The sequence below is a fragment of the Apostichopus japonicus genome, chromosome 8 (assembly GCF_037975245.1).
Source record: "Apostichopus japonicus isolate 1M-3 chromosome 8, ASM3797524v1, whole genome shotgun sequence".
NCBI classification, from domain to species: Eukaryota; Metazoa; Echinodermata; class Holothuroidea; order Aspidochirotida; family Stichopodidae; genus Apostichopus; species Apostichopus japonicus.
Window position 1 is genome coordinate 31,554,300 of NC_092568.1, and position 22,147 is coordinate 31,576,446.

General features: G+C 37.8%; 1 protein-coding gene across 7 annotated transcripts in view; it reads left to right on the top strand.

The window, feature by feature from the left end:
- LOC139971586 (neurexin-3-like) overlaps positions 1-22,147 on the top strand; it is a 158,197-nt gene that overhangs the window by 127,505 nt on the left and 8,545 nt on the right. For 4 of the 7 annotated variants that reach the window (XM_071978203.1, XM_071978199.1, XM_071978204.1 and 1 more), the window contains 11 exons: positions 1,188-1,436; positions 1,979-2,244; positions 4,308-4,429; positions 7,116-7,442; positions 13,388-13,411; positions 14,322-15,074; positions 16,269-16,388; positions 18,124-18,302; positions 18,583-18,754; positions 19,829-20,238; positions 20,653-20,767. In XM_071978203.1, the coding sequence (XP_071834304.1) occupies positions 1,188-1,436; positions 1,979-2,244; positions 4,308-4,429; positions 7,116-7,442; positions 13,388-13,411; positions 14,322-15,074; positions 16,269-16,388; positions 18,124-18,302; positions 18,583-18,754; positions 19,829-20,238; positions 20,653-20,767 (2,737 nt within the window). Of the gene's footprint in view, positions 1-1,187; positions 1,437-1,978; positions 2,245-4,307; positions 4,430-7,115; positions 7,443-13,387; positions 13,412-14,321; positions 15,075-16,268; positions 16,389-18,123; positions 18,309-18,582; positions 18,755-19,828; positions 20,239-20,652; positions 20,768-21,598; positions 21,838-22,147 lie in introns of those variants that run through there. The other 3 variants (XM_071978205.1, XM_071978200.1, XM_071978202.1) reach the window with 3 other exon arrangements.

Here is a 22,147-nt window from a genome sequence, read left to right on the forward strand (position 1 = left end):
AAGGTCATGAGGATATATTGTTACTATAGTGTTTCCATATTTTAGCATCACTAAATGCACTTTCTGGCACTTCTGATGCTTGATATTATTGACAAGTAAACATCTCTGTGAGCCCGGAAAGTTATTTGAAAATCACGGCAGAAAAAAAATTGTTGAAGTTTGATGAATCTGTGGTTAGTACTTGAATGTGTATTTCTTAGATAATAACTGGAATTGCCTTCACAGTATTTGTGCATACACAGTACAGCAGTACAGTGTATTGTTGTATTGTATGACATTGTATTGTATTATATTGAATGGTATGGTATTGTATTGTATGATATTGCATTGCATTGTTTTGAATGCATTTAACAGTTTTCACTTGATGTATAATTTGCTGTACCTCTATAATTATTAGGAAGTATTAAATATGACAAGGCCACATTGTATTTAATAGTTTTATGTTTTACCTTCTAATTTTGGGTGCTGCCTTATCAGGGGGTGCCAGGAGGGGGGGGTACTTTATGTCAGATTGATTTAATGAAGTATGTTTTGTATTAAATGTTAGTTCAACGCACTACATACTGCTCTTTAAGCTGCTTATTTAGTTCTTGGATGCTACTTTTGCACTATTTTGCCCACATTATGCAAAACCACATGGTCACACCTACACTGTAGATATAAGCCATAACTGGATTTTGCTTTCAAAGAAATCATAGATATACTTCTTCCCTTTTTTTGTACAAAAATTAAAGATTACGATAACATCTTTCATTTATGAATACAACCCAGCACTCTATCAATTCTATCAAATTATAAATTATTTGGAAAGTACATGTAAGAAAATGTTGTTACTTAAATGTTGAGTATCAAATTTCCTTGATAATACTTGAAATGCAACTTTTTTATCTGATGCATTTTATCGCCAAAAATCTGTGCATGGAACACACAGAGTGGAAATCAAACCTCCTAAAGCCCAAAGTCTCAATATTCCTGCATTGGAAAGTATGTTATTTCCAGCCACTGCTTGACACGACTTTTTTCACCGTCGTGGAATTTCTCGTCCGCTTTTTTCTTCTCCATCATAATTATACTTTTAACATTTTCTGGTTCCTTTCACGCCTAAGCTTCCTTTAAAAGTTTGGCTAATTAAGGCTGATGTTGAAAGCATTCTCTCTGATGTCATTTCCTGCTTTTCTCATCCCTAGAGCAACGGCGATATCTTCTTTGAATTCCGTACGAACGAGCCCAACTCTGTACTCATGTACAATCGAGGTCAAGGCAGCAGTGGAGCCATTCAAGATTTCTTTGGCTTTGAGTTGCTCAATGGGTTCATCTACTTGATTCTAAATCTTGGATCTGGTGGCATACGACATAAAGCGGCGACCTTCCCTTTGAACGATGGCGAATGGCACAGTGTCAGGTTAACCAGGAAGGGCAATCAAGGGACAGTATCAGTAAGTTTAAAGTCCAAAATGGATTTCTTTTACAAATAGCTCACTCCCCCCCTCCCCCCCCGCCCTCACAGATATATGAAACTCAAATAGCCAATTCTGTTGTACTGTCTTCCTGTCTGTTAGAAAGAGCGACTTTTTTTTTACATATGGAGATGTACAAATTCAAGAGCAGTAAGATGTCACTCTCGAATCTATGACACTCTTCCCCTCCCCCAATCTATCCCCTCCCCCTCCTCAGTAACGAGAAATTTGGGGTGTAGTGGTGGTGGGGATATGGAAGGGGGCCACATTTGGGATAAATTCAAATGTGGGACCAAACCAGAGTGCCCATGTGAGTATAAGTCTGCACATTTTGTATTTTAGGTTTCTTACCTTTTGAATTAAAGCTATTCAATGCGACACGATTGAAATTCACTAGGAATCCAGCATCGAGAAAATAATTAAGTAAACCCGGAGAAAATTTGACAAATCATGCATCTGATCTTACTCTGCTAGATTGTTGATCATTGAAAGGATTTTTTTTTTCATACTTTGATTAAAAGGTCGATGGACAAATAGACGAGAATGGGGAGGGGTCATTTGTTACCCCCGGTGATAGCACTCATTTGAATCTGGGGGACAGCTTGGTAGTCGGTGGCATAAATAATGAGGACGAAAATGACGGCTTACCCCTGGACCTGTTTGCAGGGGCAATCAGACAGGGCTTTGTGGGGTGCATGAGAAACCTCCTGATGGAGACGCTCAACATTGATTTCTCTCGCTACATTCGAGAACAGGGGAAGGAGGATGAAATCAGGCCATACTGCAGGTTAGTAATCTTGAAGGAAATAGACCTTTCATAGAAATGGAGAAATATGAGAGAGCTTTAAAAGTCATCAGGGTTGCTCCCAAATAATGCCAGAAAGTCAAATAATTGTCAGATAATGCTCTAACTTCAACAAGCATTTTACTTAGATCCAAGTATTTTATGCCTGCCCTGAGACATTTATTATCTAATTAGACATCCCTCACAATGTCTATAAATAAGGAGAATCAGGCCGTCAAGGAAAGTACTTTTGAAAATGTGTAGTAATCCCTAGCATGTTCAGATATGGGGCCAATACTACTGCATGATGACCTTTAAAACAGAACTTTGTAAGTCAAGTTATTACAATTGAGGGGGAGAGATCATCTTGGAAATAGACAAGCCAGAATACAGTAACTTTAGACATATTAAATAAAGTCCTGCAGGTTTGTTAGAAGATAAATGGCATTTACAGATTATCAGATCAGATTTTATCAGATGTGAAGATTTATTAACATTTTTTCTCTGAATTTGTAACAAGAGAAAACACACTGACACAGAAGTTGTATAGGCCTAGCATTCATAAGGCAGAAGGGGATGCAATGTTTCCATCAGAATAACTGAATGATAAAGTAGCCATGGAAACCTGTTACTTGCTGACCATTGACATGTTGTGACCTTTGTTTTACAGTGTTTTAAAATACTTAAAAGAATATTCTGGTGGCTAAAGTTGATTGCTGAATGAAATTGTAGAAAATGTTCTGAATCTAACTGTGAAAACCACATCCTCATAGCATTTTGTATTGTGAAGATATGAATTTTACAAATTAAGTGATATTTTGTAAATGCATCTGGCAACAGCAGAATGGATGATGTCATCAGGGCACTTCAGCTATAAAAAATGTCTTTGTTTTTCTTCATAATATCTCAATGACTTATTAACAATCAAAAAGAATATTTCTACAAAAAGATGCATTTTGATGAAATTCTAAGTACAGAGGACTTTGACAGCTATGCAAATATTCCAAATATAACGATAAATCAACAAGAAGATTACAATAGCCTAAGTAAAGCTTCCAAATAGCATTTGCCCAGATGACATCACAGACCCTTACTGTGATCCAACTTTCTGGAGTAGCTAGTTGAGGGTTTTGACCAGTCAAAAATGCTCACATTCAATTAAACATATCTTAAGTTAGGGGCAAAATATTGAGATGGGTTTTTTTTTTCAACTAGCAGTGTGGAATATTTTTCTCTTCAATGTAAGTTTCAGATTGTTTGTCACCAGAAAAATACCCCTTTAATATGCATATTCATATCTTTCCGGCATTTTCTTTATGCTAATTGGGCTCTGGATTTTCTAGCCTGAGCAAAGAACTGAGGTACTGAAAGTTCAGCTCTCTGTGGTCAAGAGGTTTATCTGTGGCATGAACTATGCATGCACAGAGAGTAAGGAGTAACCCTGACTAGATCTATGACTGTAGATCTCTCTACTTCATGTACTGCAACTCCTAAAATGTAATATGATCACTATATCTCTCTGTCTATTGCAACACGTTTCAACACTAATTAACCTATAAAAGTTACATTCATTATATTCTACTTTGATTCCAACTCACCCAATTATAGCCAAATAGTGTGAACCGTGTCATAGGTTTGAGAGTGGGGGTGGGGGGAGGAGTCAGCCCAATGGTGTTAAAATTGCTGCCTGTGGTGGCATGTCATAGGCTGGAAAATCTTTCCTATGAAAGTTATAGGGGCCTGGTGATTGGAGGGGGGGGGGAATAGTTTCAGCCAGTTTTTAGGATTAGAATAAGGAAACATTCCAGTGAGACAGAGACAATGAAATCACAGAGATGATATAATTTTAATACCACCCTTAAACAAAAGCTCTGTACTGTCCTGGGCAGTAAAGTAGTGGGAGCCAGAGAATGGGTACATGTTCCATGAAGATGAGAAGAATAAGCTGTACTAGATTTTGTTTATTAACTGACATATTGTTTCTTGTGCTTATCTTTTTATTATTTAGAAGGCCTGATGTCAACTTTTTGTATGGATATTTTTTCTCTCTTTGCTGTTCTTTGCAGAAGCGAAAGTGATAAGTGTGATTTAGAGCCATGCAGGCATGGTGGAATTTGCCGAGAAGGATGGAATCGATTCATATGTGACTGTACCATGACAAGCTACTCGGGTCCTACATGTGAAGAAGGTAAATGCATCATCTGAAAAATGCACCCTTTAATACCACTGCCATAACAGTTTACCTGTCTCGGGCGTGTTAATAGGCTCTGGTGTTAGATCTCAGGACATTTGAGCTGTGCAAGTGACTTTTCCCCGTCGTTCGTTTCCTTTGCTAGGCTTGGCGAATTGATTACGTAACACACATGCCAATGTTCCAGACTAATCACCTTGAAAGGTGAAGAAGTGGGCAGTGGTAAAAAATGAACGGCAGTCTTACTAGAGGGCGGATTTACAAATGTGCCTGTTAAGAAACCATCCCGTATTCATTGCATTAAAGGTGGACCTCATTGGTAGCCAAACCTATATGTTCATCTTTTTTCATCTTCGAAAGATAATGCCTAAATATACATAATTCAATGTGAAAATGTGCACTTTGTAATCACTAGTGCTGCGTACGCTTTGAGCAAACAGTTGCTAAAGGACTTAACACTAACACCATGATGACATTGAACCTATCAAACCTGAACCAGTGTTTGGAAAATAAACAAGAAGTATTTTATGCAACAAACTATCGGTTAGTGTGCAAACCTAAGAGAGTATTACATAATTCGTCTGTTGTGATCTCAGGTCATCAGACAGAAATTTAGTGATCTGGAATCTGGCCTCCCTCAATGAGGCAACGAAGTAGCTCCATGTCAGATCCTGATTGCCACAATGTTCACACTGGAAAATTGATCTCAAGCATGGTTCTGATCTGGATTTGATCCTCTGCTCATTCTTCACTGTGAACAAGTCCAAAGTGTATACTTTGGCTCCTTGGCTAATGATTTTGAATAAAAACTTTTCCCTTATTGAATCATTAGAAAACTTTACAGATGCCATTGTTTTTTGGCTAATCCATTGAACTTTGATCATAAATTTGCAGCATGGTAGAGGTACAGTAGCAGGGTGAAGCTTTTTGTTTGTTTAATTTTTTTGCTGTTGACTCTTATACCCTTCCATTGCACCCTTATCATAGCTTGGAAGTTTTTCTGTATTTAGGTGCAAGTTATTCGCACGAATAAATCACAACTGCACTCTGTCATTTCTGATAGTCTGGTTGCCAAGGTAACAGCTGAGGAAAAGCCTCTACCAGCTCCCTTGAACTATTTCTTGTTGTTGATAGTACAGGTCAAGAGTATAACAGAAGCAGTGATCATGCATACTTAACACCACTCAGCATTACCATGTAGTATCAGCTCCTGGTCGCTCATCGATTCTTATACCAATAACGTAAGGATGCATGTACGTATCGGATGATACTAGCAAATTCATCATTTCTGATATGGATGCTCTTAGCTACGGAATCTTTTCTCTCAAAATCTCATGGTCAAGATGCTCTCTCTTGTTTAATATGCTCTGATACGGTTGCACTGAGGTTGTAATCATCAGCATTGCAAATGTGATATTTGATAAAGTATACAGTCCATGTCTTGCCTCGTGGACTGTTTAAAATAGAATATACTATATGGTAAGGAAGTAAAAGAGAATATGCAAATTACCTTGCTATTCTCCCAGATGATCCTTACGGCCTATTAGTACTTGAGATTTCAGCCTATAAGGCGCAAAACTTACCTAAGAGGGCAAAGTTTGAGATAGATAACATGATAAAAGGCACTGAGAGCAGTCGTAAGATAAAGACAAATGAAGTCACCGATTCTATCCTGTATTGAGAATCTTTAATTACCTTTATTAAAAAGTACTAACATTGCTATTACCAGTGATAATTCAGGGAGAGGTTTGAGAAAGATGGAAGGTGCAGTACAACAGTTGAAAATGTGGAGGAACATGCACATGTGCCCTCAATGACAGCAGTTGTATCGTCTACAAACTTTCATTCGTTACTCCACACTGTGTTATTCTTAATTGTTACCTGTCGTGGACATCAATTAAGTGAATCTCCTTTCTCTTGTCCACAAGGATAACTGGTACTATAATTTGCTCACTTGAAGCAGCATGGAACTGCATACATGATGTTTATAAGAGGTTGAGAGAATGTATGATTATTGCATCATTTGCATATCATCGTCATAGAGACCACTGTGTGCATTCCTTTGCTGGCTGACGGCATTACAGATCTTTATTCAACTGTCTACCAAATTTATGTTTCATCAAGAACCACATGTTCCTGACAAAGTTAGGAACACAGTCTTCTCAGGCAATTAAGCTACAGTTATGTAGTAATTAATTTGCTAGCTTTGCCCAAAAATGACAATAGCACTCTGCCACTTGATTCTCTATGCAAAGTATATCTACAGTATATATACATGCAATGAAGGATTCTCTATAGGCCTATAAAGCTGCAATACAACTTCATGTTTACTTTGAAGAAGAAAAAACATGATTTCTGCATGGTTGTAAACATTTGCTTTAAAATTTATGCAACAATTTTAAAATGTGTTTGATACTTCAGTGGAATTGTTTTGGAAGGGGGGGGGGGGGGGGTTGGGTGGAATGTGGAGACAATTTGTTACTCACTATAAAATTAAACAATCAGGTTGGTGATATAAATATGTGAATAATGCCATCTGAGTTTGATATTTCAATAGCAATCTCATTTTAAGTAATACATGGGTGATTCGGTAAAAAAATATTTCTGTCCCACTTTATAATCAAGGTTTACAATTGTAACTTAATTGTTGAAATCTGATCAGATTTGTGATTCTTTCCTTCAGATGCTACCCGCGTGTCCTTCAATGGAGTATCGTACGTCAGAGTTACCCTGAAAAGAAGGACCCAGACCAAGTTTGAAGACATCTTCTTTCGTTTCAAGACACGGTTCCCCGAGGGTATGCTCGTTGAGACCTCTTCTCCGGGTACCATCGATGTCATGTTGATCGAGTTACACCAAGGCCACGTCAGGGTCACCACCAACTTTGGGAGTGGGAGGACTGTGCTCACAGTGGGCGACCACCTGGACAATAATAACTGGCATTCAGTCCACGTGGTTCGCCAGGAGAGCACCCTGATGGTGACGGTGGATAACACAGAACGGTCAGAGGGTAAGTATCGTCTGGCAGGAAGGAAGGCAATTAGCAAAATGGGGCCACTCTTATATAAGTATTGTCTGGTAGGAAACAATGCAATTAGCAAAATGGAGCCGCTAAGTATGTAAGCTACACATTCAGTGAATTGTGTCAGTTCGGTATGAAGTTTTGTATAGTGTCACTTCAAGCCTGCCATTCAATGATATGCGATAAATCTACCAATGCAACAAATTGTACACTTGGATGAAGTCTGGATACGCTGTGAGCTAGTGGTTGTAAGGGTCAAGCTATTTATTTTTTGTCTCCATTTTGCTATGGTCTGGCCTGTAAATTTATCCCTCCTCATTAAATTCTTTGAACATTTTCTGAGGTCATTTTTGCTCATGGTCTAGAACTAAGCAGATTTAACAAACTTTATACAGAGAACTGGGGTTCTCACTTCATCGAGGACTGTGTGGTTATCCTGTAAGCAAAATGTGTGGTGATGGTGTACGTGTTACCTTTGGGACATGGGTTAACTCTGGGCTGACTTTTAAGTTAAAGCCCCACTGAAGGTGGTGGATCTTGCAGATTATAACACAAGAGTTTGTGGTTATCAACTGCTGCTGTGGGTAGTTGTTATCACAGCAGTACAGGGAGGTGTAGCATGAAGGTCTCTGCAAGAATTAGTCTAACTTCAGTCTGCTTTTATGACATAAAACACAAGATAATGCTTGTAATGTCAGATCTACTTATTATAGCCTGACTTGCAAATATAGAGTGTAAACATTAAAAAGAAATCAAACAAGTGTGGTACTGGTACTGTATATCATTACAGCATTGAATTACTGGTATGAGAATGGTAGTCATTATTATGTGTTTGTTTTAAAAGCCATCAGTAACAAAGCAAATGGATGCAGTCAATGCTGGTTATCAGTATATTAGTAATTTCATAGTTTCAAGTTGTTTAAACAGGATTTTGAAAGATGACTGGAACCAATGTTGGAAAGTTATGAAACAACATTTGTGTGATTGCATATATTTGTTGAGATAAACAGTCAGGAGCAATTACTGGAACAACGATGAGAGTACTTGTGCGGACTTAAATCAACAATTTGAACAACTCTCCATTATTTCAGACCTACAGTTGAATACTCCATGTTTAGTAATTACTATAATGAACATTTGAAGTCATTCTAAGTCATTTACTATTAAAGTTATTACCAACTTTTGACATGCTCCATGCTCTTATTATCTTTGACATGCCACAAGCTCTGATTATATTCACTTCAGTGCAGCATAAATTGTAAGCTAGCTACTGTGTACCTTCGCAATGCTTTCATTGTATGTTTCATATTGCATATGTTTTGCATATATAAGTATCCATGGTTACAGGATTAAAAGAAAGTTGAATAGGTAGGTATAGTATGGTCTTTAAATAATTCAACTGTTTATACTCACCAAAGTGTACTGCTCTGAAAATTTTGTTGCAGTAGAGTTAATGGCTAATTATCATGAAGCACAGACTGAAAATTTCAACTTTTTGAGGGTCTTTTCACAAAGAGTAAATATTTGAAGCACTTATAAAACCATTTCCAACAGCCAGCAATAAACAGTATTTGTTGGACTTTCTGTTCTGTCTATACTCTGCAAAGTTGGTTAGATTAAATGTGGACAACACCCCAACCAAAGTCTTTACCAAATACAACAGAGATCATTACTAGGAATATACTTCCCAAAACAGCTATATTTAGCAAAATCTTGTTCTATTTAGGAGATATCCTAGCTTAAAAGTCATGTCTGGGATCTGTCATCTTGTAAATCTAAAATAAAATAAAACTGTTAGCAAACTGCTTATCCACTAGAGAGCCTGTGTAGGAGAATGTGTAAAAGTAAGTTGGCCTGACGTTTCGATCCTAGCTGGATCTTCTTCAAAGGATATATGACAAGTAACAGAAGGGACAAAAACACGCACAGAGTACAGAGGAGTTATTGAGCATGGTGAACACAAAGAGATAGATGTAAGGGGATTAGTAGACAAGGGGTGGAGAGAAGAAAGATAGAAACCAGCAGGGGAAGAGGAGAGGTAGGAGATAAACAGTGGAGGGACAAAGAGAGGATTAAGAGAAAGGGGTAGGGAATAAACTGGAGAAGGACAAGACAGAAAGGTGTGGAGAAAAAAGGGTGGAAGAGAGCTATGAGAAGAGGAGTGATGGGGGGGGGGAACAAGGAGGGGGGACAGAAGAAAAGTTGTCATGTCCATCCTGAATCTTGTAAATCTGTGATGTCATAATGTCACTAGGATCTGAAACCTTTTTTTCCTTTGAATTTTCTCTTTGACTTTATTTTCATATTTCAAGGCAGAGGGCCAACAGTGTTAACACTGAAGCCAATGCCAACGCTAAGTCATGTAAAGAGCTTTAATATTTTAGATTGAACATTTGCAAAACTCATCTCCAGAGAGAAAATAAACCATCAATAAAATAAATAAAGAAAAGCATAACAAATTGAAGCACATGTGGCTCGAAACGATGTTATATTAAGACTTGAACAAGTCTGCCACCAGAACATGAAATCTGTGGTATATATCCCATATGGAATAAGATTTTTCTATAACAGCTGCTTGTGGAAGTTGTTTGTGATCATGATCTCTATCAAACAGATGAATATTGATGATGGTTGGGGTTTTGTTTCCTTTTGAAGGACAGGTCCTGCATCACCGGTGATGAAACCTTGATCAGACACTTGTGCATTACAAAATGGACCCCACACCCTGTGTTCAGCATTACAAAAAGGTGGACCGAGTTTGAACCTCTGGGTGTTTGGCAACAGACCCCCTCCCCCCTTAATTGCTATCAGACTCCGCCCTGGGATCAGCGACCAGAATGTTGAGTTATTATTTACTGAGAAGAAATATGCTTGAAGCCGTGTGATCTGCGGCACTGCTATTAATGGCTACAACTATTGTGTCAAACTACACAAATAACAGTTAACAAAGGAAGTATTAAAAAGGTCGAAGCGGATCGGGCTCATCTTCCAGCTGCATTTACATTACAAATTTAACCCTGAGCGAAGGTTTTATCCTACATTGATCCAAGTCTATTGATCCAAACTTACGGGCTTTGATCTGCATTTACTCTGTGACAAATCGGACGTTGAGTGTAGAGATTAACACTGAACTCGTTCTCGAGTAGCAAACAGACCGATGCTGTAATGGTAAAATGGAAAAGTGCCCCCTATGGTTGCACCATGCCATATTTGATCCTGTCGTGCATGTTTTGCTGTGAAAGGGATTTACCCTTCTATAAAAGGTTTGGGATGGATGCCTTAAAATCTGTCCTTTTTGGGTACAATTGTAGAATTAGTAGAGTAGACTCACGTGGGATTTGTTATTGACAGTGAAGACACTTTTTATTGAAGATGGGGTATGTATCATCTCTCATATCCAGCGTGAATAACAATAGCTCTCTTTCAAAAATGAATTTTTCTGAATGTTCCAGGAGTTGTTGGGTGTTTTATCTCGTATACTCCTGTTGTTAATGTAACGGATAACGGATCCTACAGCTGGTACTTCTGGATGTTCAGCTAAAGTCAGGAGCAGTAAAATATTTACTCTCCGACATAGGTTTAAGAGATTAAGCTTCTGTTGCCCCTTTTCTAAGCCCAGCAGGAAATAGCAGAGTATTTTATTTTCTGAGTTCCTGGTGTGAATGGAACACGACGTGAGCCATCGAACAGGTGTTATATACATGGTGGTTCTAATAAAGCTATAATAGCAATAATGTGGCAGTCATCTGGTGTAGATGTCTGAAAAGATATAGATATACTTTCTCTGTCTTTTAATACTTGTTCTCTTTTGCATTATAAATCCATGTGTGGAACAGATTGCAGTGTTAGCTTATAATCCTTTTTACAAATCATTTCACAGGAACTTCGTAAGCAGTGTGCACATATCTTATTATCCTCATTGCATGTTGCACAACAATGTGAACTTTCACCTTTAGACATTCACATCCAGTGGATTTATTCACCAAGTGACCACCGTACCTTTGTTTCATATGTGGATGCGTTCTTTACACAAGAACACAAAATACACGACCTCATCTCCCCCTTTTTTTTCTTCATTCTTTCTTTGACTTTTTGTGATGTTAGTTAAATTTCATTTAAATCTCATTCCTATATTTTACCTTAAAATACTGCATATATAAATATAATATGTGTATTATTTTTTTGCACACTCTTCTTTGGTTTCACCTCAAATTCAAAAGTTAATAAATGGTTTATGATATCTTAAATTGTTGGCGTGCCTGTTTCTTAGATGTAGAGAAACTAGTAAAATTGGATGAATGGGTAAAGTGGTAATGGCTCCTGCAGTGATTTTGAGCTAGTTGGATGCTAATATTAACACATGAAAAAATGATATTACATTCATGAAACAACACTAGTTGTCAAGAAAATTATGATATGTAGAAATATCCAAATCGATTATGGCTCCAGTCGTTTCATTTCTTCTTTTCTTCTCTATCGCTATGGTAACAAAAGGCAATCCTTTTTTTCCTTTTCAAAAAAGAATCTTTTCGCTTTTCTTGACCATCACTCTTTTTGAAGAAAAATTCCAGACTTGTTTTCGAATCCCTCTGCGTCATCCCTCTTTCTAACGAACCTCTTTATCGCTTACTTCTGAACCCTTCTGCTATGTGAATGCTCGATTGCTGGCTTTCCTTCAGATCTCCCCAAATCTTTCTTTCTGCTTAATCCTGAAATCTCTGAACTATACTGTCTATACTCAGAGGGGTTACAAATATTTGTTTTCCTCCCCCCCTCCCCCTCCCCTAAAAAATTGCTCTTTGAACTATGAAAATTCAAATGAGGGAGGATCGTGAACGATTGGAATTTTTGTCAAATAAGAAAGAATGATGTTCAAGAAATGAAAAAGGTCGCTGCTCTTACAAAGCAAAAAAAAATCGCAGCACTGCGGAATGATCAAGCACAAAAATTGCACATTTTTTAGTAAAAGTACAGTTTTTCTTGCTATCAGTCGCAGGCCCCTTTGCATTATGGGTAACTACAAGTTTGTTGAGTCGTCTCAAATTATGAGTATGCTTAGAAAAGAAAAAAGAAACACAACAAAAGAAAGTATTGTCATTTTGGGACAATTGTTTTTAATTTCTACAAATTGTTCTCTATGCAGTGCAGAGTTTGATCCATAGTGACCAGAAATGGTCTGCCATTAGCATATTTTGGGATGATATTGTTTGACAATATCAGTTGCACAAAACATGCCATATGCATTTACAGGGAATACTTCTTTACCAAAACTTTGAAAGCTCTGACATCTGTCTAATTTCACATTGCATCACAGCATCTTCCAAGCCATTTGTTCAATATTTACTTTGAATTCTTTGGCAAAACTTTTATTATTCAAACAGAATTACAATGTAGTCTGACATTAATTGAGTTGTTATATTTATCAAAGAATTTTTTTGAAGTCCGAAAAAAAAGTTCCATCAACTATACATTCTTTTCTGGATCTTTGCTGAGACGAGGCTCACTCACATTCAACTCTTCCATCACGACTGATGATTCATCTTGCAGAAATTTCATTTCTTTTCCCACCCCTCTAAATAAAAAAGGTAACCCCTGTGAGTATTTCTTTTGCTGTTTGATCAACTTGGTATCCTTCTTGTTATTCGATTGCAACAAATTGAACTTGAGCTTTGTTTTTTGTTCTTGTTATTTTTTTCTTTCTTCTCTTCTGGTTGTCATGTTTGCATCATCATAAATGTTTTCTTTGATTTTCTCTCTCTCTCCATTTCTCAAATCCTCTTCTTATCTCATGGCCATGCTCTTTCACCTGTTCTCTTCAACTCTTCAACTACTTCTGAACTTTGACCTTTGAACCTCTTCAACTCTGACCTTTTGCTCACCTGCTGGATTTCTTTCACTGCCTTCTGGGGTCTTTTTCCTGTATCCATAATCAGCCTATAATATAACACAAGGAAGAGGTAAGTCCAGGTGTCCAAGGTCACCTGTGACAGGTGCAACATTTCAATTCATCAGAACTTCTCATTGTTGTACGAAAGAGAGATGGAAAAACAAAACCTGTTACAGAATAATGGTATGACCCACGATACAGAATAATGGTATGACCCACTTTAATATAATAAAAGTTAGAGTTTCATTGAAGTGATGTTCTTCTTTTCACCTTTTCTAACCTCTTATTTTACCTGATTACCTTTCTCTGAGGGAGAATTTAAAAAATTTAGCTTAAACTTTTCAGTAAGATAAACAAACAAAAAATCCTTCCTTTTTGTAATTGAAATAAAAATTAAACAAAACTGTTAGCAAAATGTTTATCCACTAAAGAGCCTGTGTTAGAGAATGTGTAAATGTAAGAGGGGCTGATATTTCGATCCAACAGGATCTTTTTCAGAGGCTGAATGAAGAGCCTGCCTCTGAATAAGATCCTGCCAGGATCGTAATGTCAGGCCCTCTTACTTTTACACATTTTTGTAATTGATATAGTGCAAGAAACCTAGCATTCCATTTGCTTTCTACACAGAGGCAAAAATTCATCAAGGGTAAAATGATGTGGCTAGAACCAGAAGTATATACTCCTAAACGTTGACACTTTTAATTTGGCTATCTTTATTCATGATTGCAGGTGTTGTTTACAAATTTACGACACTCTGTAGCAAGATTCGTTATAGCTTTGTGTTATAGAAATATAATAAATACTGTCTGAAATCAATAAAGGAAAAGCAATACAAACTAACATTATTTGCAGCGATGGATTCTGTTAGTCAAACCATTTGCAGTGAAAAAGAGCCCCAAATGATTGATTTGACATTCCATGAATTTCAAAGAGAGACCAAATTGATAAAGATGTGATTGTTTTCCTTTGTGTCCAAATAGCTCCAGAGGAGTTTGAAGGAGGAATCCTGGACAATCATTATATTGACATTGGAGGCTATGTGAGTCCAGAAAATCATCTCAACCCACCAGGATTCATCGGTCAAATGGAGCAGTTTGTATACAACAGTAAATATTATTTCGAACTCGCGGAAAAGTATTCGGTGAGCAGCATCATGGTCACCGCATCATTCGAAGACGACATCCCTCCTCGTCCAGTTGTCAGCCCGTTTACATTCCAGACCAAGGAGGTCTTTGTTTCACTCCAGACTCCATCCACGTATCCTAGACTGACCTTCTTCTTTCACTTCAAGACCACGGAACCCGAGGGCCTGATTTTCTTCGATCGTGGCATCGGCCAAGATTTCATCGCCGTCGAGCTGTTGGCCGGCCGTCTCCACTACGTCTTCAACCGTGGCTCTGGTTCCACGTCCATTCAGGACAGCACCATGCACCCGTTGAACGACAACAAATGGCACGAGGTCTGGATCTTCCGTAACAGCAGAGACCGAGACCTGCTGATGGTGGACGGAATCGCCGCAGCTGACAGGGCCGCCGAGGGGGCCTCCAATATCGACCTGACGGAGAATCTTCGAGTTGGTGGAATGTTGGAATCAGATTACGGTAGCTTGCCCGTCATGGTTCAGTCTAGGACTGGCTACCAGGGATGCTTCGGTTCGCTGGAGATAAACTACGAGCATCAAGACCTCTCAGCCGAGAAGGCAAAGAACGACCAGCTAAAGGAGGGGTGCACTGGTGAGTTTAATCATCCTTATTTTAAAGATCACATCTTCTGACTTTGTCACTTTCACAGGTGCATCATCTTGCGAGAATCATCAGTCGTTAATAAAGTTGGAAGGAAGGGGTTGGTTGGGGGGGGGGTTGACAAAGGAGCTAGAGGTGAGGGAACGTGTCTGAGTTGATCAAGTATGATGATATTTGGATCGATACTTTTGCTGCAAATTACAGCCAGGCAGACCCCAAGCATAGAAAGTGCTGCACTTCAACGTATAATTGTAACCTTCATTGACTGCTGCACTTCACCGTATAATTGTAACCTTCATTGACCGCTGCACTTCAACGGATAATCGTAACCTACATTGACCAATGCACTTCAACGCATATTTGTAATCTTCATTGACTGCCGCACTTCGATGTATAATTGTACCCTTCATTGACCAACTTGGTACTCAACCTGGGATAGCAGTAGTGACACCGGTACTGGAAGGAAGGAGTTTTCTTTTTGGTTTAAGTTTTTCTTTCTTTTAGAAGGCAATTTCATGTTTTAATCATTTTTGGCTAGTTTGACACCAGATGTAACAAATGGACCATATGTTTACTACCTGTAATATATACATTAGGCCTCAGTATGTCTACAAAATATGTGAAATCACTGATGCATCTATATAGGATCAATCAGTGATCTACACATTTAATAGAACTGTTAGTAGACCCTGGTTGTATAAGATTCAATGAAATTCTACGTTCACCAAGTGCTGTTTAATGTGGTATTAATATCATACTGTAATTCTCTCAGATAGCTATGTCTCTTCTGAAGAAGGACGCATATAAACTTTGTCCTTTTTGAGTACTCTGGGTTACATTAATACACCACCGATGAAAATGGTGTAAAAATGTAACCAAGTTTACAGAAATCTAAGATGGATTTAAGCACCAAAGTATTCAGAAAGCAAAGTGAGGGGGAAAAGAATGCAGCCTTTTGTTACTACAATATTACTAGTATCTTGTCTGTAATATGAATCCATCATTTTTTCCATAAAATCTGTTAATAGCTATGGCTGACTTCTTTCCTTTCAAACTCCCTTTTAGTAAAAAGTTTTTGGTTCATAAAGTGGCATCCATCCTTTTTAACCCCCCCCCCCCAACCTGGGAGATTTATAGTGGTAGATTAGTTGCATTCATGGTTCATTGTGGTATTTTTCTCTCCAGAGTTGTCAACCTTCTGCAATGAAGATGTCTGTGATAATGGAGGTCTCTGCCTGGCAGGATGGGAAGCGGTCACATGTGACTGCAGTGCCACCAGCTTTACTGGCAAAAACTGCAGCGAATGTAAGCACCCGTGTGAATCCTGTCTAAGAGGACATTGGTATGCTAGAAAATTTAATACTTGTCCCTGATGCTGAGATTTCAACAAGCAACAATGTCACCATAAAGCCAAATTACTAATAGTATGCAATTAATAATAATAATAATAATAAATGAGACTTATATAGGGCCAAATCAGTAAACAAAAGTCACTGCTCAAGGCACTTTACAAAGAAAGTAAATTAATTTACAAAAGAACAAGTGCAAAATGGGTCTTAAATAGACTTTTGAAAGTCTAAGTTTATAGCATGTTTGCATGTGATCTGGTAACTTGTTCCAGAGATAAGAGCCAGGGTATTCCAAGCTTCCGTAACCATAGGTCTTCAAGTGTGGTTTAGTAACAGTTAAATACAATTAGTTTTTCTTAATTGATAATTTAGTCTGGGAATACAAAGTGAGGGAGTACAGGATCTCCTTCAAATCACTCTTGAAAACTATAACAGTACTCTGATTTATAAGAGCCTGTGAGGAAAAGCCCACTAGTTTCAGACAGGTTTTGTATCACAGTTGTTGTAGCTATGTTGCATATTCATGACATACTTTACATATAAAGGCTTGATTCTATATCGTTAAGATGGCATGATATAAAACAAGGAAACAGAATAAGTTATGATTAATTTAAGAAATGAGGATTAATATCAGTTTGTCAATCTGTGAGACGAAAAAGAAATAAAGTAAAATGGAGTGTTATCACTCACTGGAAACGTTACTACTTTATAGGAAACAACAACAAAAAACTGACTGAAAAATTACAAAACAATTTGAACAAGCAAATAAATTATTGGCTAGAATGGAATAGAAACCAGTTGCTCCGTTTACTTAAACTTATCTTAGTAATCTTAAATGATGATTGCACTGCAAAGCAAACATTTTGTGTATTTTTATCTGCTCGGTTGTCAAGGAGATTTATACCTTTAGAGTTGTTTTATAAAGAAAATACTTAATGTCCTTGTTCTGGGCTTTTAGCCTAATGGTTGTATTTCATACTTTTCTTTCTTTACTTCTTACTTTCGTTCTTTTCTTTTCATACACACAATCACATAAGTTAGAGAGGTAAAACCTTTCTCTATAAAAACCATTTTTATGACATCAGTGAATCGAGAGAGAGAGAGAGAGAGAGAGAAAAGAAGTCAAATCTTCTTTTGGAAATTTCTTTATATATGAACTCTGATTCCACATTCGAAGATGATAGAGAGGCATTAAAACTTGTTCTATAAAGTACATCTTAGAACTTCAAAGAATCCACCCTCCCCCACCCCACTCCCCCCACAAAATAAAAAAAAAAAAACCTGTTAAATGCTAGTTTTAAAGACACTGAAGACTGGCCCCAAACAGCGTGCCGCCATCTTTAAAAAGTTAACTTTCCGATGCTTGCAAGTGAAGTTTTTCTCTTGTCGCTACAAAATGCAGACAGTAATGAAACGTGATACCTTGTTATCTTTATCTGGACCTGAGATGTCCATCGCTGCTATGTACACTGTGTTGTGGGTATTGACCGCAGCTGTATGTACTGACTGTACACTAGTGTCTAATTACCGACGGTAGCAAGCTGTGTGTGTATTTTCTAGGATCGATGGTGGTGTCTAACACTTCTGTTACACCTCATTCGAAACTAGGTCCGATTACCGGCATTAGACGTTTCTTTTTGCACGAGTCTTCACACCCTTTAACCAGGTGCATGTCTCTTCTTTCACGACAGCGAGCATCACCTTTGCGTTTGGTGCAGCAGGAGGGTTGATTTCTCTGTCTCTGCCAGAGGATCAGTGGATGACCACAGATAGAGATGAGATCAGCATGGGCTTCGTCACCACTTCAGAGGATGCTGTACTGATGAGGATCGATAGCGCTGACTCTGATGACTACATCGAGATGGAAATTGTAAGGAAAAAAATATATATATAATATATATAATTTTATACAGATAACCCTGTCAGGGCTCTGTTAATATGACCAAACTTATGTTCCAGGCTTGTGTGATTTTTACTTAATTGTACACGACAGGGTTCTCAATTGCTTGTATAACTTTTTAAAAATGAAATTGTATGTATTCATACTGTACATCATTTCCATCATGCCACACCCACAATCCCCAGCCAAATGGAATTCCTAGTTTTGGTTAATTGGTTTTGCTGTTCTTTTCCTTTCTGTTACTTCAAAGGTAAAAGGGAAGCTGGTGGTAGTTTACAACTTTGGTACAGAAGATATTCCCATCAAAGCAACAAGTGTCATCATCAACAATGGCGAGTACCATGTGGTTCACTTCTTTAGGAAAGGAGCCAATGCTACCCTGCAGATTGACAATAATGCACCCCAACATGCATACCCAAGAGGTGAGCGTCATTAGAAATCAAATCTTCCCATTATCTCAAGTAGCATTTTTGAGTTTACTTCATTCTGATGAATCTAATTCCTGCTTAATTCTCGTGACCTATTTTGAGCAAGACGAAAATACTCAAATAATGTGGATAAGCTAGACATTGTCAGGAAGGGCGATCACCCAGATTAATTAACTGTCATCTACAAATGATTTCTACGCCAAATGGTATGAGAAGCTATTGCCTTCTTCATTTTAATAAAGTTTATACGTGATGCAAGATTGAAGACTGACCCTTGCTCACTAAGGGTGGGTTACATATGCAACATCTATTAGCAATTAGGTAGTGCTATAAGCACTGTCAATACAACTGAAATGATGTGAAGACATTCACAAACATTTAAAACCATGCCTACCTCTTAGGATTAAGATACCAATTAGGGGGAGGGTGGAGGGGGCGGGGGTGGTTCATATGATTATATAATCCACTGTCAGTAGTTATACAAATGTGCCATAAGTACTGACAGTACACCATAAGATATGCCACAACATTTAAAACTTTGATAACCTGATAACATTATCGGGCAGGTGAGACCTCTGACTACTTATTTCCAACAACAACAACAACTTCATGAAGGGATAATTACAAACAGTCTGTTGCGAAGACCATTGATCAAAGAGTACGGGAACGAGAATGAAGTAACCATGACGACGCACAGTTGTGCAATCCAGTACTGATGCCTCACCCCTCTCGCCAAACCCAACCCGAACCAAAATATTACAGATAAATAAACCAAGACAATATCACTACTAATTTAGACTGGCATTCAGATTTGTAAACTTTAGGGAGGTGCCATTTTGTCCACTTTGTAATGTCATAGCGTCCTCCACAAGATGAATTAATAAATACATTTCTATCACTGAGAAAAAAGTAGAAATGAGAAAGTTAAACACATAAAAGTTCAAACACTTGTGGCACTAATCTGTTTCATTCGAGAAATTGGTATGTTTTCGTAGATGAATTTTTCAGCTTTTACATTAGATGATAATGACATTCTTTTACTTGAAACATTCTCTTTATTAACAAAAGGGAGGCAAGCTCAGCACTTCAACAAGCAACAAATTATCAATATCGGTGGCCGTGGCCTAACATCAAGAAGACGCAAGCGGCGTGCAGTGGAGCGATCATTTGAAGGACAATTATCCGGCATCTCATACAACGAGATCCGGCCATTGGACATAGCGGCTGCTGGGGACCCCAGAATCACGATCCAGGGAGATGTGCGCCAGACAGACCTGGTACTGGATGAAACTTGGCCATCTAGGGCCCCAAACAGAATCGGAACCACGCTCATCACCACCGTGGAAACCTTGCCAGAGTTCTCCACCGATAACGATCTAAGAGAGGTTTCTAAACTGCCGACGGTATCAAGCCCCCCTGGTAGCTCAAATGAAAACCCTCCAAGTGAGAGAGTTGGCCCTCCCAAAAAGAATCCTTTGGTACGTTATAACACTTTTCCTTCATCGTAACACTTTTGAGTTAAGCTGTAAAAAATTCCTTGATAGGGAATGAGTGCACATCACAGCCCAGGTGCAAGATCATATTTGATACACTGGATTGCCTTTCAAGAGAAATTTTTACCAAACCAATGTAAATTACAGTTAGTCCATTATCACCCTTAGCTAGGTTTATAAACCCTAGCTTATTGGAATCCTATTCATGGTGTTCTGAGTATGTCTTTATTATGTAAATCAGTGTTTTTTTTTCCTGTTCTTTACCACTCTTTTTACAGTAAAAGATGTTGACATGAAATGTCTTTGCTAACGAGCAATCTCTTTGTTAAACTGAGTAATCCCAACGAGAACTTGTGTGCCCATCTGACCTCATTTCCAACGTTCTTGCTTATTTATCAGATTATGCCCACAGCTGACGGAATACATGAAGTCGATGGCCGTAATATTTTCATCACCACTTCGGGCTGTATAACTGATGATGATGAAGGGTGCACGGCACCACCATTATCACCAAGTGAGTCTGTAAACATGAAGGAGTTAACTTTAAGTGACTGTAGTATCACATCTCACTGGGAGATTCAAACAACATGTCATATATTACTTTGTCACTGAAATATGATCATTTTACAAAACCATAACTTTGATTCATTCGTTCTGGTGAAAATTGTTACCACTTAGCAGCTTTGGATATGGATAATTCCATTATGTAATTTAATAAATTAATCATTCTCACTTCAAGAATCATTCTCCTATAATAGTAAACATATCTATCTGTACTTCTCCCTTTCAATTTACATTTGTTCCCTGGTGTACCTTGGATGGTCATCTATGACTTTCCTTATTCCTTGCTTTAGTTGTGGTTTTCCTCTCTGCGAATGCATATGTGACTCCTTAGCATCACAAAATGGCTGCTTTTCAGACCGATTAATATTAAATATTAAGATAATATAATTAATTTAAATATTGGACTCTGGACTAATGTCTCTTATAATTATTATTTGCACTAAGTATAACATAATTATGCAGCAGAACCCATTAATTGCTGACTAGCTCTATTCAAGAGGAGAGTTTTGCCTCCAAAGTGAGATCCCACATCCCGGAAGTTGATCCGCTGACTTCTTACAGAAGTTGATCCATTTGACTTCCTACAGAAGTTGATCCATTTGCAAGCCTTCTCAACAGTTATTAAGTAGATTCCGTTGTTTCAGCTTCTTGGTGCCATATCATGCGAGTGTGGTTGATGTTGGAACCATACCTCGACAACGTTCATTCATTCATTCATTCATTCCGTACTTGAATTAACGAAATCCTTTCCTTTTCAATCTTTCAAACGCTCCACACTCAGATGCAACTGCAGGTATAATGGATATCTTCATCTGTCACATGTATTCATATTATTGTTTTTTGGAGTTTTATTTTTGGCTTAGTTCTACGGCATGATTTTCAACCGGACAAAACCTTTTTTTTCTTTGCACTTGTAGCTTTATTTCCTTTTTCTTTTCTTTTAACCTTAATGTTACTGCCTCTTTCTTTTATGAAAAGGTCATACGACATGTTTAAGAGACTCTTTTCGGAATAATTAAATTCTACCCGATAGGGGATATTTAAGAATTTTGAAATTGGAAGAATCTGACAAAAACTGAAAAGCTATCTAAAAGTAACAAGAAACATTTCTACAATCCTGATTTTTGTTAGTTATCTTGACGATTTGAAGTTTGATTGATATTTCTAGACATGGGAGAAAAATTCCTAATTTTTTTCGTCATTGTGCATAGCAACGGAACTTTAAGCCTCAGACAGCAGTTATAAATTAGATTATCTACTTCCATCAGTTTCAATATATCTAATATATATGGACAATGTGAATGCATATAAGAACTTTAGGCTGAGCCAC